This window comes from Heterocephalus glaber, unplaced genomic scaffold (genome assembly GCF_053883595.1).
Source record: "Heterocephalus glaber isolate CG9 unplaced genomic scaffold, H.glaber_assembly_v1.0 deba00000122, whole genome shotgun sequence".
In the NCBI taxonomy this organism is placed as follows: Eukaryota; Metazoa; Chordata; class Mammalia; order Rodentia; family Bathyergidae; genus Heterocephalus; species Heterocephalus glaber.
This window is the reverse complement of record NW_028258138.1, coordinates 14,712,269-14,730,452: the sequence shown is the minus strand read 5'-3', so window position 1 is coordinate 14,730,452 and position 18,184 is coordinate 14,712,269. Positions and strand designations below refer to the sequence as shown.

At 37.5% G+C, this 18,184-nt stretch overlaps 1 protein-coding gene and 1 pseudogene across 4 annotated transcripts in view; one reads left to right on the top strand and one right to left on the bottom strand.

Annotated features, from left to right (window-relative positions):
• Ltn1 (listerin E3 ubiquitin protein ligase 1) overlaps positions 1-17,595 on the bottom strand; it is a 48,206-nt gene extending 30,611 nt beyond the window's left edge. For 2 of the 4 annotated variants that reach the window (XR_015452104.1, XM_087213401.1), the window contains exons 1-9: positions 17,419-17,579; positions 13,206-13,409; positions 12,307-12,405; positions 11,317-11,547; positions 9,330-9,382; positions 8,192-8,245; positions 7,869-8,049; positions 1,311-1,484; positions 488-678 (exon numbers count right to left, since the gene is read on the bottom strand). Coding sequence is in view for 3 of the 4 variants with exons in the window: in XM_087213401.1 (XP_087069527.1) it covers positions 488-678; positions 1,311-1,484; positions 7,869-8,049; positions 8,192-8,245; positions 9,330-9,382; positions 11,317-11,547; positions 12,307-12,405; positions 13,206-13,409; positions 17,419-17,460 (1,229 nt within the window). In the remaining variant the exon portion in view is untranslated. Of the gene's footprint in view, positions 1-487; positions 679-1,310; positions 1,485-7,868; positions 8,050-8,191; positions 8,246-9,329; positions 9,383-11,316; positions 11,548-12,306; positions 12,406-13,205; positions 13,410-17,418 lie in introns of all 4 variants that reach the window. The other 2 variants (XM_087213393.1, XM_004842245.3) reach the window with 2 other exon arrangements.
• On the top strand, positions 4,947-7,872 carry LOC101701920 (nibrin-like; annotated as a pseudogene).
• Positions 17,596-18,184: the final 589 nt, after the last annotated feature.

The following is an 18,184-nucleotide window of genomic DNA, read 5'->3' as shown; positions in this document are numbered from 1 at the left end:
AAAGCGCAAGGACTCGAGTTTGATCCTCAGAACCAAAAAAAACAAAACAAACAAACAAACAAAAATCTTACCGGATCATTTTCCGCATTTGGACATTTGTATTTACCAACACCTATGAGCTTTACCATATTTAACTACGCTAGACACTACCACAGAAGGTTAGGAAGTATTCAAGGGAAGAATTCTGAGCTAGGTGCAGTCCTCAGAAGGATCATTGAACCCAAGAATTCAAGTCTAGTCCGGAAAACATAGTGAGACCAAGAAAGAAAGAAATAAGAGAGAGAGGGAAGGAAGGGGATGAAGAGGAGAGGGACAGAGGGAGAGAGGAAAGAAGGGAGGGAAGGAAGGGAAAGAAGAAAAAGAAATCCAACTGTACTTCTCTATAAACTGTAGGAGTGTTTAATAAACAGCAATTTGGAGAAATTCAAATAGGAATGAAAATAAGATAATATCTTTTGCTTTGAAAATTGAGAATTAAATTCCTTACCCTGCAACCAGAGAGGTGAGGAAATTTTTGAAGAAATCCAACTTTGGATCTGTAATGGACTGAGGGAGCTTACTAATAAATGGCAGAAGATAAGGACATATGACAGTAGCTAAGCCCCGGCCACCTTCACGAATCACAGTTGACAGCTTAGGAAACACGCTTTTTTTTGCATTTACATGAAGCCAACAGTCCTAACCAAAGAAAAGATTACAACAATAATTAGAGATCATGAATATATTTTCCCAGTTAAGAGACAAAAATATACATAGGCTCTCAAAAATAAAAATCAAGTATTTTACCTAAAAAAACTAAAATCTCTCACCACCATTAAAATACATGTATGTATTACATATATTAACCACATATTCCATATACTACTAGGATAACACTGACCAGAAATAAATATTTAATGTAAAGGATGTCTGTAAAAACTGCTTTCCTAAAAAGACACAGTACCAGGGCCGGGGATTTAGCTCAGTGGTTTCACTGCCTGCTGCACAAGCGCAAGAACCCGAGTTCGATCCCCAGTACCAAAAAAAAAAAAAAAAAGACACAGTACCAAAATATCTGAACTTTCCTTTATACATAAGATTCAGATGTGCTGACTGCAATGGGACATAAACAGAAAGTAAAATAAAAACTCGTTTTATAGTCAGTTTAAGATTTATATCAAATTTATATTTAAATATTTCATCCTCCCCCCCAAAAAAAAAACACTTTCCATTAAGTTTTAGATATAATAATCAGATAGTATCTAAGGATTCTAAAATGTAAGTAGGAAGACAAGTATTCCCACATGTACCAAACGTGCCTCTTGACCCACCTCAACAGTTGTGAGTGTATAGAGTACAGCTTCCCAGAGAGAGGGGCAGACAATGGGGTCACTGTCATCAATGCTGAGAAGAACAGATGGGCTCACTTTGGAAGCTTCCTCTTTCATCAGCTGTGGAATGCGCTGGCACAGAGCAGAAACTAACTCAAAATATGCTGAGCGGATCTGAAAAAAAAAAGAAACAGCTGAATTAAATTAAAACCTAGTAAAGTTTAAGATTTATTTATCGTAGTGGTAGATAACATTATTTACAATAACCCTCCCACAGATACAAGTAAAAGAGCTATAAAAATAGTTTCTGAAATCTTAAGAATATAGTAAATGACTGAAAAGACATTAGGATCAGTCATCAGGAATGACCAAGGCAAAAGTGAAGTCAGAAGGAGTTAATTTAAATTTTTCTTTGGCTGAAGCGAACAAATCCTTTTTAGTAGCAGGACACTTCCTCTGGGGTATTCAACCCAGTCAAACAAATAAAAAACAAGACAGCATGAGTCACAATCAGCAGAAACAAGACAGCATACAAACATTAAGGCTTTAAATCTTAGAAGTTATACTCACCAACTCCATAATGACAATGTTTACTATATTTAAACAAACAAAAGTTTAAAGAAATATGCAGGAAAAGGAACCCTAGCAAAACCATAGAAGATCTGAAAAAGAATCAAGCATATTTCCTCAATTAAAAACAAATTACTTAAATTTAAAACTCAATTCATAGTTTACGGGTAGTCTATGGTCTAAATGTGTTCTTTTAAAACATATATTTATATTGGAACTTAAGTGCCAATGGGATACTGTAGTTTTAAGGGGAGAGGCATTTTCGAGAGGTGATTGAATGCTCCACCCTCATGAATGGGATTAGTGACTGTACAAAAAGGAACAAGCCTGCCCTTTCTGCCCCTTCACCAAGTGAAGACATAGCAAGAAGACACCATCCTGAAGCAGGCAAAACAAGCCCTCACCAGTCACTGAATCTGTTGGAACCTTGATCTTGGACTTCTCAGACTCCAGAACTATGAGAAATAAATTCCTAATATTTCAAAATTATTCAGTCTAAGGCATTTTGTTATAACAGCATAAAATGGATTGAAACAAGCAAATTAGACAGAAATAAAGAGAAAATCCATGAACTGGAAGATAAAGCAAAGAGATCATCCACAAAGCAGCATAGAGACAAAAAGATGAAAAACATCAAAGAAAGCATAAGACAGAGTAAGAAGATTTAAAATATATTTAACCGAAATCCTGAAGAGAAAGAGGCAAAGAAAATACTGGAGAAAACACCTTAGAATTTTAAAGAGCCAATCCACAGACTCAAGCCCAACAAATCTCAAGAGAGATACATGGATACACAAAAGGAAATCCACACCAAGACACATGGGAGTAGAACTACAAAAACACAGTAAATCCTTTAAAAGTAGCCAAGTAAAAGGCAAACTACCATCCAAGGAAAGACAGTGAGACTATCAACAAATTCTTTGTAGTAGTAGGACACAGCAACAATTTAAATCAGGAGACAGTGGAACAATGTCCTCAACACTAAAGTAATGTCAACATGTAACTCCATACTGTATGTGGGTAAAAATATCTTTCAAGAATGAGAGTAAAGTTGGGTGGGGTGGTGCATGCCTATAATCTCAGCATTTGGGAGGGTGAGCAAGCCTGAACTACACAGCAAGACCCTGTCTCAAAAAAAATAATGAGAATATTTTCCATGTTCAAATGGGTAGAGGAATGAGGGAGAAAAGTGGGGGAAAGAAGGAAGGAAAAAGAAAAGAAAATGAGAAAAGAAGGAAAAAAGGAAACACAGCTTTTGTAGATAAGGAGGGGAAGAGGGATTGAAGGAAGGGTAGAAGAATAGGACAAAAAATAAAGAATCAAGATATACCATGTACAGGGCCAGGGATTTAGCTCAGTGGTTCTGGCGCCTGCCTTGCAAGTGCAAGGTCCCGAGTTCGATCCCCGGTACCAAATAAATAAATAAATAAAAAGATATACCATGTACAGGTACAAAGTCCCTATGATGAATGTGATCGTTATGTATATCTAAAATGTACCACTGAACTTAATCAATTAAAAAAAAGAATGAAAGTAAAATATTTTATAAAAGGGCTGGGCACTTAGCTCAGTGGTGCCACCGCCTGGCTCACAAGAGCAAGGTCCTGAGTTTGATCCCCGGAACCAAAAAAAAAAAAAAAAAATGCAGAAAATCTTTAAGTTTGCATATTAAAAACAAGGCTAAAACACTGTATGTTCGGGCCAGGGATTTAGCTCAGCAGTTCCATCACCTGCCTTACAAGTGCAAGGTCCTGAGTTTGATCCCTGGTACCAAACAACAACAACAACAACAACAAAAAAAAAACTGTATGTTCATATAACCATATGAAAAGAAACAACCAAGAAAATTCCAGCATTCATTCATGACAGAAACACTCAGCACAGTAAAAACAAAAAGAAAATGTTTAAACCTTAAAAAAGTCTACAACAGGGCTGGGGATTTAGCTCAGTGGTTTCGTCACCTGCTGCGCAAGTGCAAGGACCCAAGTTCGATCCTTGGTACCAAAAAAAAAAAAAAAAAAAAATCTACAACAAACACCATACTTAATACTAAAAGTTTAGGCTATTTCCATTCAAGTTAGGAACAAGAAAAACATGTCTGCTATCATCACGCCTTCTCAGAGAGCACTGGAGAACCTATTCAATACAAAGAAACAAGGAAAAAAAGACTTGGAGTGGAAGCCAAATTAAACAATATAACAAGCTATAAATATACACAAAAAGACCTAAAGACAAACCACTAGAACAGGACCCTGAGTTACTGAACACAAAATTAACATAAAGAATATAGCACTTTTATATATTAGTAGAAACAAAATAGAAAATGTAATTAAAAAGTCCACTTAACAGTAGCAATAAAAATCCTAAAGGCATATTCACTGTAGAGAATACTATAAAACATTATTCTAGGACGCAAAGGATATAAAATAGCAAAAAGAATTCTGAAAGTGCACTTTCCTAGCTGAGGTCAAACAAGATTATAGATGTTTTGTCTTCTTATTTTAGCTCTCATTCTATAGTAAGTATCCTTTCCACAGACTACCGCATTTTTCAAAATTGTTGTAGTCTTTGTTAGCAATTTTCGGGTGTTGAGCAGCCTCTATGTGTAGCAGTACAGTGCTGTCTATTGTACCTAAGTGCAAGAAGGCTGCAACATGCCTGAGAACGTGTTAGATAAGCTTCATTTAGGCATGAGATCCAGGGTTTCTGGCATGAGTTCAATATTAATGACTCAAGAATACATATATTAAGTAAGATGTCTTTACAAACACATAAAACAAAGTTAAGTATTGATCCACTGAAAAACTGTTGTGTCCAGAGGCTCGCAGAAACTTAATCCTGTATTTCCCCTGGGAGCAACCTTTGAGTATTCACTAACTCAGTGTTTAGGCTGAAGTTATAGAACTACACAAAATATATACACTAGAAATCAGCCGCTGAAAATGGAGGAGGAACAGGAGATAGGGACAAAAGAGAATAAGTATAAAAAGTCTTGTGTACACCAACAATTATAAGTGCCATGAACAAAAAAATATGACAATTCAACTCTGAACCTGATGGCCAAATTAAACAAAAAGTGAAAACAAAGAGTTTAGGGTGTGGCTCAGTGGCAGAGTGCATACTTAGCATGCACAATACTTCATCAAGATGAAGACGACGATGAAGGAGGAAGAGGGGGAGGATGAGGAAAAGAATAGAACTCTAGTAAAGAGATTATTCAGTCCTGAATGATCTACCTCAAGAATGTGCTTACAAAATTGTAAATATGAACAATAGACATAATCTAATAAGATCAGCAGGTTAAATTTGAAAAGTGTTTTAGGATATTTTAAGAGTAAAAGTACACAGGTCCTGAGAAGCCAGACCCATGTGGAAGCTGCTACCTGTCACGGGCCTGGCTCGAGGAGAACCATATAGACTTGTGACTGGTGTTGAGTATGTTGTTGGAAGGAAAAACTGTGCCGTTTTAATTGACAATGATCAGTCCATCAGTCAAAATCATGCTGTGTTAACAGCTAACTTTTCTGTAACTAACTTGGAAACAGGTGAAATTCCTACTTTAAGAGTAAAAGATAATTCTAAGTATGGAACCTTTGTTCATGAGGAAAATGTGCAGAATGGCCTTTCTTGAACTTTGAAGACGGGATAGTTACCTTTGGAGTGTTTGAAAGTAAATTCAGAGTAGAATATGAGCCTTTGGTTGCGTGCTCCTCTTGTTTAGATGTCTTTGGGAAAACTGCTTTAAATCAAGCTATATTACAACTTGGAGGACTTACAGTAAACAACTGGACAGAAGAATGTACTCACCTTATTATGGTATCAGTTAAAGTTACCACTAAAACAATATGTGCACTCATTTGTGAACATCTGATTGTAAAGCCAGAATATTTTACTGAATTTGCTAAAGCAGTTCAGTCCAAGAAACAGCCTCCACAAATTCAAAGTTTTACCCACCTGTTGATAAATCAGCCATTGGAAGTAAAAATATCGATCTGTTAGGACAACAGGAAAGAAAACAAATCTTCAAAGGGAAAATATTTGTATTTTTAAATGCCAAACAGCATAAGAAATTAAGTTCAGCAGTTGTTTTGGAGGTGGAGAAGCTAGGTTGATAACTGAAGAAAATGAAGAAGATAGGTCTTTTTCAGCTCCTGGAACTTGGGTTATTGACATAGGAATAACAAATACACAGATCTTAATTCCTGACTCCCAGAAAAAAATGGATTCACTCAATTATGGATATACTCCAAAGGCAGGGTCTTAGACCATTCCTGAAGCAGAAATTGGATTGGCAGTTATTTTCATGACTACAGAGAATTATTGTGATCCTCAGGGCCAGCCCGGCACAAGATTAAAGACAAAGACTCTAGAGTCAAGCCTTTCACAAGACTGGTCAGTCAGCGAAAATCTCATGCCAAGTGCTCCTGAGAACACTGCAACATATGTAGCTGGCACAGAATCAGACCAAGCACATATATGTATGTATTTGAGTGAAAAGCCAAAAGAAATAAAAATCTCCAAAACGGAACAAAAATGTGGATCATCTTCACAAGAAATAACCATTATAAAAGAAGCCCCCCAAAACAAGCTCCAATAATAACAGCATCATATACTCTGGTTAGGGCAAATATCCAAAATTATCAGCTTTCACCAACTAAATTCCCAAAAGTAAATAAAAGCAGAGATGGCGCTTCTCAGCAGCAACAGACAAATACCACTAGAAACTACTTTCAGCCATCTCCCAAAAAAAGGGAAAGGGATGAAGAAAACCAAGAAATGTCTTCATCCAAATCAGCAAGAATAGAAATGTCTTGTTCTCTTCTAGAACAAACACAACCTGCTATAACCTCACTATGGAAAAACAAAGAGCAAAATCTACCTCAGAATGAACCTATGGACACACAAAATCAGAAAACTTATTTACAGGTGATGAAGATTTAAAATCCAGTGTGAAAAACTCTGACAGTAAATCTGTTTCTACAAAAAGTCTAAGATCAAAAAAAAAAGAAAAGAAATTGATTTGGCCATAGAAGATGAACTATTGGAACAGTTATTCAAGAACACAAGACCAGAGTTAGAAATTGAAGTGGAAGTTGAAAAACAGGAAGATGTCAACATTAGAAAAAAGTCAAGATTGGATATAAAAACAAATAACAATTTTGATGATAAAATAATATCAGAAAGCGACAAAATACCTCAAGAAAGTGAAGTTGGGAAGAAATGTGAGCTCAAGAAAGAATCACTATGGTCAACTAAAGAAATATCTAGCTGGGGATTTAGCTCAATGGTTTCGCCACCTGCTTGCTGCGCAAGCGCAAGGACTCAAGTTCAATCCCCAGTACTAAAAAAAAAAAAAATCTAATAGTGATGAACCTAAGGACAGCAGTGAGATGCTTCAAAAAAAGTTGTTAATGACTGAATTTAGATCACTGGTGGTTAATAACTCCACTTATAGAAATCTGTGTGGGATAAATAATGATCATGGTCATCAACCAAAGAATTTCAAGAAATTCAAAAAGGTCACATTTCCTGTTTCCTGGAGCAGGTAAACTTCTGCACATCATTAGAGGATCAGATCTAATAGCTCATCATGCTCAAAAGAACGCAGAATTAGAAGACTGGTTGAGACAGGAAATGGAGGTACAAAAGCAACATGGAAAAAAAGAGTCTCTTGCTGATGATCTCTTTAGGTATAATCCTAATGTTAAAAGGAGAAGATAATTGAGAACTTTAAAAAAATTATGAGCCATCCGTCACCTGCCTCACAAGTGCAAGGTCCCGAGTTTGATCCCTGGTACCAAAAAAAAAAAAAAAGGAAATTATGAAAACAAGCTTCCCAGGAAGCATTTGCTTCAGGCCAAGATACATGAATACAATGTATGGAAGAGATTTAAGTTTTTGTGACCCAAATTTGTTAAATAAAATGCACAAAATTCTTAAAAAAAAAAAAAAACAAGAAAAAAAAAGAATAAAAGTAGATTAAGATACCTGAGGTATACTGTGTTTTCCATATTTCCAAAATTTATTCTGTGATAATAGAGATTTGAATTTCTCCTCCAGAGAATCAAGCTCATTATCAGGTAAAAGGCAAAGCAATTTCTTTAATGCCAATAAGGAACAAGTTACAACTCGATAGAATTTAGCTTCTCTTTCTTCCTCTGGAACAGTTCTTGATTTGAAAAGAAAATAAATAAAAGGACCAAGAATAAGGCAAACTATGGTGAATGCTTAAATTTTTCAAAAATTACAGTAAAAGACACAATGACATTAATATCCCTCAAAACACTCCCACTCATTTGGAGCACACTTACAACATCATTCTTGCACTTTCTGAAGCCATTCTGAAAGTCTTCTTCCACGAGTGTCTTTATGAGATATGACCAGAAATACAGTGAATGCTGCTGGCAAGTGCCATCCAACAAAAAGGCAAGCTTGTAAAATATGAGGGTGTCTCCTCATCCACATTATTCACTGGATCCGGCACCATTCCCCGAAGTCAAAATGACCAAGAAAGGTAAACATTTTGAATAGATTCAGGACATCAAGACAACCACAACACCACAACTAAAGACACTCATGAATGAGGACTTCTGACCTGCTTCAGAAAGTGGCAAGAATGACAAGATAAATGTATTTGAAGTGAGGAAGAGTATTTTGAAAGGGGTTAATGGAAAAATTTTTTTGGAATAAATTTTTAAACACCGTATTTTTCAATCACATGTCATACTTTAAATGTTTTAATCATTAAACATCTACTTTATTTCCATCTTCTACTCTCCTGTGTCAAACTCCCTCAAAATACAAACATACGCAGAATTTTAATCACATATTTTACTGCTAATATGAGATGAAATTAGAGGAAAAACCATGGCTTGAAATAAATGACCAAGTGTATACTCTCAGAAGTATATCTAGACATCTCTGACTACTTTCCCTTATGGATTCTTAAGTTTAATTAGAAAATAATAGTAAACATAAAATATTTTAGCAGGGCATGGTACCACATGCCTGTAATTTAGAAGACTGGGGCAGGAAGATTACCATGAGTTCAAGGCCAGCCTGGGCAAGACAGTGAATTCAAGGCCAGCCTGAATTACATAAGGAGACCCTGTCTCAAAAGAAACAACAAAAAACTCCAGAACTATTTATACTTTCCTCAGCTCTTTTTACCTTCAAACAGTGCCTGCTATTAGTGTCAAAAAAGGTGGGAAAAATCTAAAACTCAAACAGAATCAATGAACAGGTCCCAGAAAATTCTACATAAATAACAAGACAACTTGTATGTAAAAGCACTTAAAACAGCACCTAGCACACACGGCAGTATTATATTGTTGTTTTCAACTCTATTTAGAATTTGTGCTTCATAGAAAATGTCACATTGAAATAATACCTGGGTACCTACAGTGAACAAATCCTTAACTTGAGTTACACAGAAACAATGTCACTTACTGTGGGTCACTAAGCGTGTCAGGTGTTTCTTTTAGAAGATGATCCTGAAGCACCTAGAGAAGAAAAGAAAAGAAAAATCAAAGCCTTCAGATTTTTATTGAACTGTCAATGGTGAGCCAAGCACAGTTAAGTACAATTCATTTTTAAGAATCCCCATAAACCAAATCTTACCTCACAGCAAAATCAAGCAGCCAAACTGAAAGGTCTGAATTTTACTCCTTTTTCTTCTCATCAATCTCCAAGCTATTGGGCTATTGTTAGGACAAGATGGACAAGGTTTTTCTTCCCCACATCTCCACACACCTCCAGTTCCCATCAAGAGAAAATTTTCACTAAATACTTTTGGCCACTGATGTCTTTCTCTCTTTCTTCTTTCTTGAGACAAGGTCTCACCATGTGGTTCAGGCTGGCTTTGAACTCACTATGTAACCCGGGCTGGCCTTGATGGCCACTAGTTTCTTTATTTAAATGCACCTAGTGGTGCAGTGAAATACTGTAATTAGTAAATCTGAGAGAGAAATCAGATCTGCTTTCCTCTCCTTCTCTTTGAGAGCCTCCCTGCCCACTGACAACACGTGGCGCTCCATCAAAGAGGAACACCTAAGGTTTTTAAGCACTGAGTGGGTCTGCCTACTTCTAGAGTGCAGGACTGGAGGAGTGGAATGCATGGTTCCAGTATCAGCTTTATCCACGATAGCAACACTTAATATTTTCTGAGCATTTCCACATGCCAGGCATTACTTTAACCAGATTTTGTGCATAAATTAATTCTCATAACCATTCTGTGAAGTGCAAGTTAATTCCTGCTTTCTAGTTGAGGAAATGGAGGTTGAAAAACTTGCCCAAGGACACACACCTATATTATGCCAGAACCCAATGGTATGACAAACAGTCCATAGACAGTATGATATACAGTTTATAATGCTGGGCCGGGGATTTAGCTCAGTGGTTTCGCTGCCTGCTGCACAAGCGCAAGGACCCGAGTTCAATCCCTGGTACCAAAAAAAAAAAAAAACAGTTTATAATGCTGACATTTTGATCTTCCTTTTCCTAATGCCGCTATTGGTCAAACCCGATTATCTATAAGAACTGTGACACACACAAAAACTAAAGTGAAAATAAAATGGTGAAAATAATCTACATGTTCAATGATCAGTTATGCATGCACAACAAAGTCAAAACCAAGAATTTTCAACAGACACATGAACAGCCTAATTAGCATCTGATCATACTCATTGTCCAATCATACTTCAACATGGTTGTCCATACTTCAGTCATGCCTCTGCAATGAAGTCCCCCACAAAAATCAAAAAGGACAGGGTTCAGAACATTTCTGGACAGTTGAATGCATGGAGGTATGTGGGGAGGCAAAGAAACCATCTACGCACCAGGAGGGCAGCACAGCGATGAACTCGGGACCCTTCCAGACTTTGCCCTATGGAATTATCTTTTTTTTGGGGGGGGGCGGGATACTGGGGATCAAACTTGGGTCCTTGTGCTTGCGCAGCAGGCGGCGAAACCACTAAACTAAATCCCCAGGCCTTGGAATTATCTTTATCAGGATGATTATTTGTATCACTTTAAATATCCTCTATAATAAACTGGTAAATATAGGAGTATATTCCTGAGTTCTCTAAGCCAATCAGATAAAATAATCAAACTTGAGGAGGGAGTTGCAGGAAACCCAATTTGTAGACAATTAGTGTTTCCAAGGCTCAGACTTGAGACTGGGTCTGAAGAGGGGGCAGCCTCGGGGACTATGCCCTCAACCTGTGGCATCTGTCACTTTGCCAGGTAGAGAACATTAAAATTGAATTAAATTAGAGAACACTCAGCTAGCGAGGAGAAATCTCCCCACAATGAGATTATAGAAGTCTGTATTGACAGAACAAAACAGTTTTTCCCAACACACCTACAATGACAGGTAAAAGAACTACCACTGTAACATGGTAAGAAAAAAAAATAAAAAATGGATCCAAAAACTTACACTTATAATTTCTTCCTTACAAAACGCTATGGCTTCAGGTTGCTTGCTTGGAGGGAAGGCTGTTTCAAATGCATCTTTTGCAGCACAGGCAGCTGGTGTGTATGTATCACACTGAGCCATAAGCCAGTAACCCATTAAACTTTTTAAATACGGAGCCAAATGTTTCTTTACTTTAAGGATAAGTTTTTCAAAAGCTTGCTGAGTGGCTTCTCGAACCCGGCGATCATGATCCTATTGAAATATAAATATGATTTACAAACACATACAAATACAGAAGTTTTCAGATGTGCTACAAAGACCCACTATTAAGAATTTACTCATGTACTGTGCTACCTTAAAATCAATTTTTGAAAGGCTGGGGCATAGCTCATGCTTTGCATATGCAAGGCTCTGGATTCAACCCCAGTATCAAAAAAAAAAAGACAGTTTTGAAATACTGAGAATTTGGGGGTTTTTAAATCAGAATTTATATAAAATAATTAATTCTTCCTTTTTCCCCCTTTCCCAATGATATTATGATTGTATTCAATATATGTTCAGCGGGGCGGAGGCAGTGACAAAATAAAAAGACAAGCTGAAGCCTGGATTTTAAATAATTAAGCAATTCATTCTCATTTTCTGCAGCAAATATATAAGGGAATAAAATAATTACTAAATTTATTTTGAATGAAAACCTTCTGGATTAATTCTCTAGTAATCCAATTTCTTAAAATACATATTCTGTATATACTCTTTACAACACAACATGAACCAAAATGCATAACAATGTTGATACAACATTTCATAAACTTCACCAAAATCAATCACTTAGACTTGACCGTCTCCATGATTTCAACAAAAAATGTACAACTGAAATACACTAGTAGGGCCAGGGATTTAGCTCAGTGGTTCTGCCGCCTGCCTCTCAAGTGCAAGGTCCAGAGTTCGATTCCCACACCAAAAAGAAAAAAGAAAAAGAAAGAAAGAAACTAGTAAAGTCTTAATACTTACAAGTGAAATTTTACAGAAAATTCTTGGCCAATATGGAAGAACTCCTTTTACAATTTCTGTTTCTCTCTCTGTACACATGGTTCCAAATTCCTGCATAGCCTAAAAGTAATTTATTAACATCATTAAGGATTAATAGCTATAATTTTGGTTATTAGTTGTATTTATTTTATTTGAGAAGCTTAGTCTATTTTATTTAATGAGAGAATACATTATTTATATTTTGTGCTATATGGGATTAACATGAGCTCTTTCAGTCTATTACAGTAGAAACAAACTTTTTTACAGTTTTTTTTTAAAAAACTAAATGTATACAAAGAAAAAACCCATTCAAAATTACAGGATTGCCAGGGGTAGTGGGGCACAGCTGTAATCCCAGCACTAAGGAGGCTGAGGCAAGATTGCTATGAATAAAAGGCTAGCCTGGGCTACATATGGAAGTGAGTTCAAGACTATCCTGAATTATATAGTGAGACCCTGTCTCCAAAAACCAAAATGAATAATTAATAATAAAATTATAGGGTCAAGGTGAACATGATGGCACTCATCTCTAGCCCTGGCTTCTTGGGAGGCTGAAGTAGGAGTATCACCTGAGCCCAGGAGTTTCGCACCAAGCCAGGCAACACAACATGATTCTATCACAAAACATAAAAAACAAAAATTACATTCCCAAAACTGTACAGTCAAAATTCCAAAGTGGTTCAAAACAGTCCCAAGCAAAAAACTAATTCATAACAAATATAGGTGTCAAATAAGCTTAAGTCTATGTCACAGAAAAAGTACAACTGTAAGAGAATTAATCAATGATAAATTATTGGCCATTTTTCTTTACATTAAATATGCTAATGACATTTTTAACAGAAAGGTGTTCTTGATCATTTTATGAAAACGAGGAAACTTACTTTTAATTTCGTTATGACATCTTTCTTAGACAGTTTCCGCAGCACCATTCGGAAATCAGAATCTACAAGACTGTCAATTTCTTCAGCTCCTTGAATAGCAGGAACATAGCCTAGGTCACTCTGAGATGTTCCAAAGCCAATAAATCCAGGCACTGTTCCTTTTTCTTTGGCAAGTAGTTCTGCAGCTCGACCGCTATTTGAAGGCTAAGAAAGTAGGAAGAAAAAAGTCAGAGTCCAAGAAAGGTTCACAATTCAATTTTTCAATTCCTTGACAATTCTTATGATTATAACGAACTCTGAGGTTTTTCCCCTAGGCTAAAATTTCATCTATTGCAACATTCCCCAAAGATGAATATTTCTGTCATCAATAACCTATCAATAATGCTCCTACGAGATTTTTTCTGGTTTCCAAAACATTAGAACAATATTTTTTAAAACTGTGGATACAACCCATTTGTGTCCCATGATATCAATACAACAGGCCATCGAGAAGAAATAGAATAAAAATGTAAAAACCAGAATGTGTCACATGTAAGATTTTCATAAATACTAGTATAAGAAATTTTTATTTCTGACTTTCCTGTAAGTAGTATTTATATATACATATGCGTACTGTATGTGTACTGTGTGATCATGCAAAATTAATGAGGCTGACCTTTTCATTCATTCAACAAATACTTATTAAGCAATCACCATGGGACAGAGCTAAAGACTGCTATTTCCAGATTCAGAGTTCCTCAAAGGCAGACACATTTCCACACATCAAAACCTAGCCTAAGGCCACGGAGTTAGCTCAGTGGGGCCACACCTGCCTCGCAAGCACAAGATACTGAGTTCCATCCTCAGTGGGGGGAATGACAGACAACCTAGCCTAACCTCTTTGGGCTAAAATTACATCATTATGAACACAACAATCAACACAGTGGTCAAGATATGAGATTTACTACTCTTTTGTTTTGAACCATAGTCAGAGGTTAACAATACACTATACAGTTGTCTCCTAGTGGCAAAAGAGAGGTAGTTGTTACAGAGAAAGAAAATATTAGAATTATTGAAAGAAATTAACTTACTTGTTGTCATCTAAGGAGGAAATATCTTAGTTCAATGGTGGCAAACCTAAGGCACAAGTGTTACTGTGCTTTTAAGACAAAAGATGTGAATGTAGAGCTGTTTTTTTCCTAAACTAAAGCCTCAGTATTCAGATTTAATTGCAGTGTTGGCACTCCTGGCACTTGGTCTCTAAAAGGTGTGCCATCACTCCCTTAGTTCAACCACCGAGATGACATTACAACTCATCCACGCACATCTATTATTTCCAAGGATACTTGCAAAGAGTTATCCTAATATGTCATGTAAATTGCTCAGGCATAGAAATTGTTTTTGGAAACTCATTTAACAACGAATAATCAGGCCTACTATATAAACTGAACTGAGAGACCAGTAATGAAAAGATGTCCAGAATTACACTTTTTTTTTCAAAATGTGCTAGTTAAGTGTAATTCTAAAAAAGAATTTCCATTTTAAAACTTCAATAAAATGAACTAACATCACTCAGTTCAACTTTCTCACTCCTGGTACATAAATAAAAGAGCTCCAAAGGAAGTCACTGAATTATAACACAATTCTGAAACCTAAATATGGTGACAGGATGCAAGAATTTTATCTATAATCTGATTTGTAAACAATTTTATGAAATAGTAAAAAACTAATTACCACTAAAGAAGTTAAGGCTGCATTCTGATCTAGAAATTCCCGAGCTGACAGTAATAACTAGAGGCAGAAGGAAAGGTATGTTTCCAGTTTCCAACTTAAAAATAACAAAGTATTTTTAAATATACCAGTTGTATCTTTTATTCAAAATCTACTTTGAGTTTAAAATATAGTTACTATTATTATCTATTTGTAGGTGACTTACATCCATAGTTCAATAAAATTAAGAACCCTGATTCTATTTTTGGCAGTTAGTTCTTCATATATCATGCCTATCTCTATGTTCCTCCTGCCTAACCTTTATAGGTATTTGAGGTAGCAATCCTGAGTCTACAGTCGAAAGACCAAACTGAAGAATTAAAAGATCTTTCAACACCTGTTCTCAATTTTTCCTAATCTGATTTACTGCCACTCTTTCCTTACCTTGTCTCCCTACTTCCTTTCTTCTCTCAATTTTGCTGCCATTACGCATGATCCAGTCCCAAAGTGAATTCAAGGATCCTTGAATATGTTATATGCCCTTTCACAATTCAATCTTTGTATAATCTTTTCTCTCCATCTGAAAACTCTTCTTTCCTTCTCAGTACCTGACAGACTTCTCAAGACACTCATGTTTGTAACACTTGTCTCCCTGAGATCAATCACTGTTCTTTTCTGTTCTCTCATTTTCTCTGCTCATATTTGTATCATAATCATTTAATACATTATAGTATTTGGGCCGGGAATTTAGCTCAGTGGTTCCGCTGCCTGCCCTGCATGCACAAGGACCCGAGTTCAATCCCCGGTACCAAAAAAATTTTTTAATGAAAAATAAAAATACTTTATAATTATTTGCTTACAAACCTGTATCATCAAACTAACAGTTTAGGTACAGTAGATATCTGGGTATCATCCCAAGCAGTATTCAGTTTCTGCTCAATAACTGTCACTCTCTGAAGTTCAAATCCCAGCTCTGCAACTTTCTGGCTACATGAGCTTAGGAAAGTTAACTTCTCTAAATATCAGTTCCAGCATCTTTTTTTGTTTTGGTTTGGTTTATTGTTTTCTTGAGACAGGGTCTCACTATGTAGTGCAGGCTATGGAACTCAATGATCCTCCTGCCTCAGCCTCCGTATCTTTAAAGGAGCAGAGTAACTCATTACTTGGACCACTGTCAATATTAAACACGCGTTTTTAAGTCACCATAACAATAATTAATTAGAGCAAGAATCACCAAAGGGTGCTAAAACCATTAGGTGAAAGTTTGTGGGAGAATAATATAGTCTCAGACTACCAGTCCATATATTATTTGTTAGTAGTCATTGGAAAAATACAACTTTACAACAGACCCATCTTAATCAAGTCATTAAAGATATCACTAATAATGGACAAGTAAAAGTTATGTGTTCCTGGTACAATGCAGTGGAAAAGACCTATGATCCATGAACCATTTCTGCCATAAATTATTTAACCTGATTCCAATCATTAGGAAGCAATTAGATAAATTTAAATTAAGCAAGACCAATTGTTCCTGACTCTCCCAAGTTATATTATAAAAAACACCCCCAAAGGTGGGGGAATGTAAACTGTCCAGGTCAACAGGACCTAGATGACAGCAAAATAGTATAAATGATCCTTGACTGGATATCAAGTATTTTAAAAATGAAATCTCTTAAAGAATAAAAGAGATTATAGAGCGTGGTGGCACATGCCTATAATCCCAGCTCTCAGAAGGCTGAGTCAGCAAGATTGCCAAGAGTTCAAGGGCAGTCTAGGGTACATACTGAGTTCAAGGACAGCCTGAACTACAAAGTGAGACCGTCTCAAAACAAACATACAAAGAATATATATTTGAGAGAGAGAGAGAGAATTTACTGAGATGAATACAGAAATGTGAATACAAGACTGCATATTATATTTCAGTATTACACCCAAGTTAGTTTCTAATTTGGAAGCACCTAACCGAAAGCACTGGGAGCGTGCCAGACATGGACAAGGCACAGTACGATCAGTTTGGCTGGATGCAATGAGCGAGGAAGACAGAGTTGAAGATGAGGCCAGAGACTGAGACGGGTAACAAGCAGAGCAGAAACAAAGTATGCCCCATTAGGGCTCTGGCCTCTATTCCGAGGAATGTAGGGTTTCACTCTGGTTTCTGGGAAAAAGGAGAACAAGATCCGAGCTATCCTGCCTACCAAGCTCACGGTAACTTCTTCCCATCCAAGTCCTCCTCCTCCCAGCCCCCCACATCCAGGTAACCTTTCAGGAGAAGCAAACACCGAACCATCTGTTAATGAAAATCGTGGGTATGTGCCTCGGTTGGCACAGCTCTGGCCTGGAACATCTTTTCTCTCACAATTCTCCACTCTGCTCAAAGAACCCACCCTGCCCTCGGGGACGCACTCACCACAAAGAGGTCACACTCGCCTCTCACAGTCGCGCTCCAGACACACGCTGGCTCAGCGCCGGCGGAGACCAGAGCTGCGAGAGGGCAACCCAGGCGGCCCCCCCATCCCGCACTCACCCTCAGATTCCCCTTGGTCCGTTGCTTGTTCTTCCCGCCCATAGTCTCGGTCTCGGCTGCGAGCTCAGTCCGCCAGCCCCAGGTTGACACCGCCGGACCACAGCTTCCGGCCTCTAGCACCGGAAGGGGGCTCACTATAACAACGTTCCCCCGGTCCGCCCCTTCCGCCACCCGCCCCGCCCTCCTGCCCCAGACTTCCGTTCCCGATTCCTGCTGCAGCCCTGACCATCCATCGCCGTGGGCGTCACAATTAAACCCACGCCTACCTGAGTGTCGTCATTTCTGGCCAATAGGAAGTCAACCGTTCGCCCTGCGGTGCCAAATCTTGACCTGCGCTTTCAGAAACTGCGGTTCTTTGCTTAAGAGGGTTGGACCTAGGCGTCAGCTGTACATTTATTTTTAACGCAAGGGTGGCAATACAGTTTTTGTGACTGCGAATGTAGAAGTGTTGAATGGGGGGGGTGAACTTTTAAAGGAATGCAATCATTAAGCATCCTCTGGGCGTTTGTTTAAAGAATAGACCCTCGTTGGGCATAGAGTTCGTGGTGGAGCGCTTGCCTAGCATGCGCGAGGTCCTGGGTTCAATCCCCAGAACTAGGGAAATAAAAGGCTCTCAGGTCCATCCCAGAACTACTGAATCAGATTCTTCATTTTAACCAGAATCCTATTCTTGTTCAAATTTTATACTAAACCGGGCATGGTGGTGCACGCCTGCAATTCGAATGCATTCACTGCATTCAGAAGGATGAGGCGGAAGAATGACCAG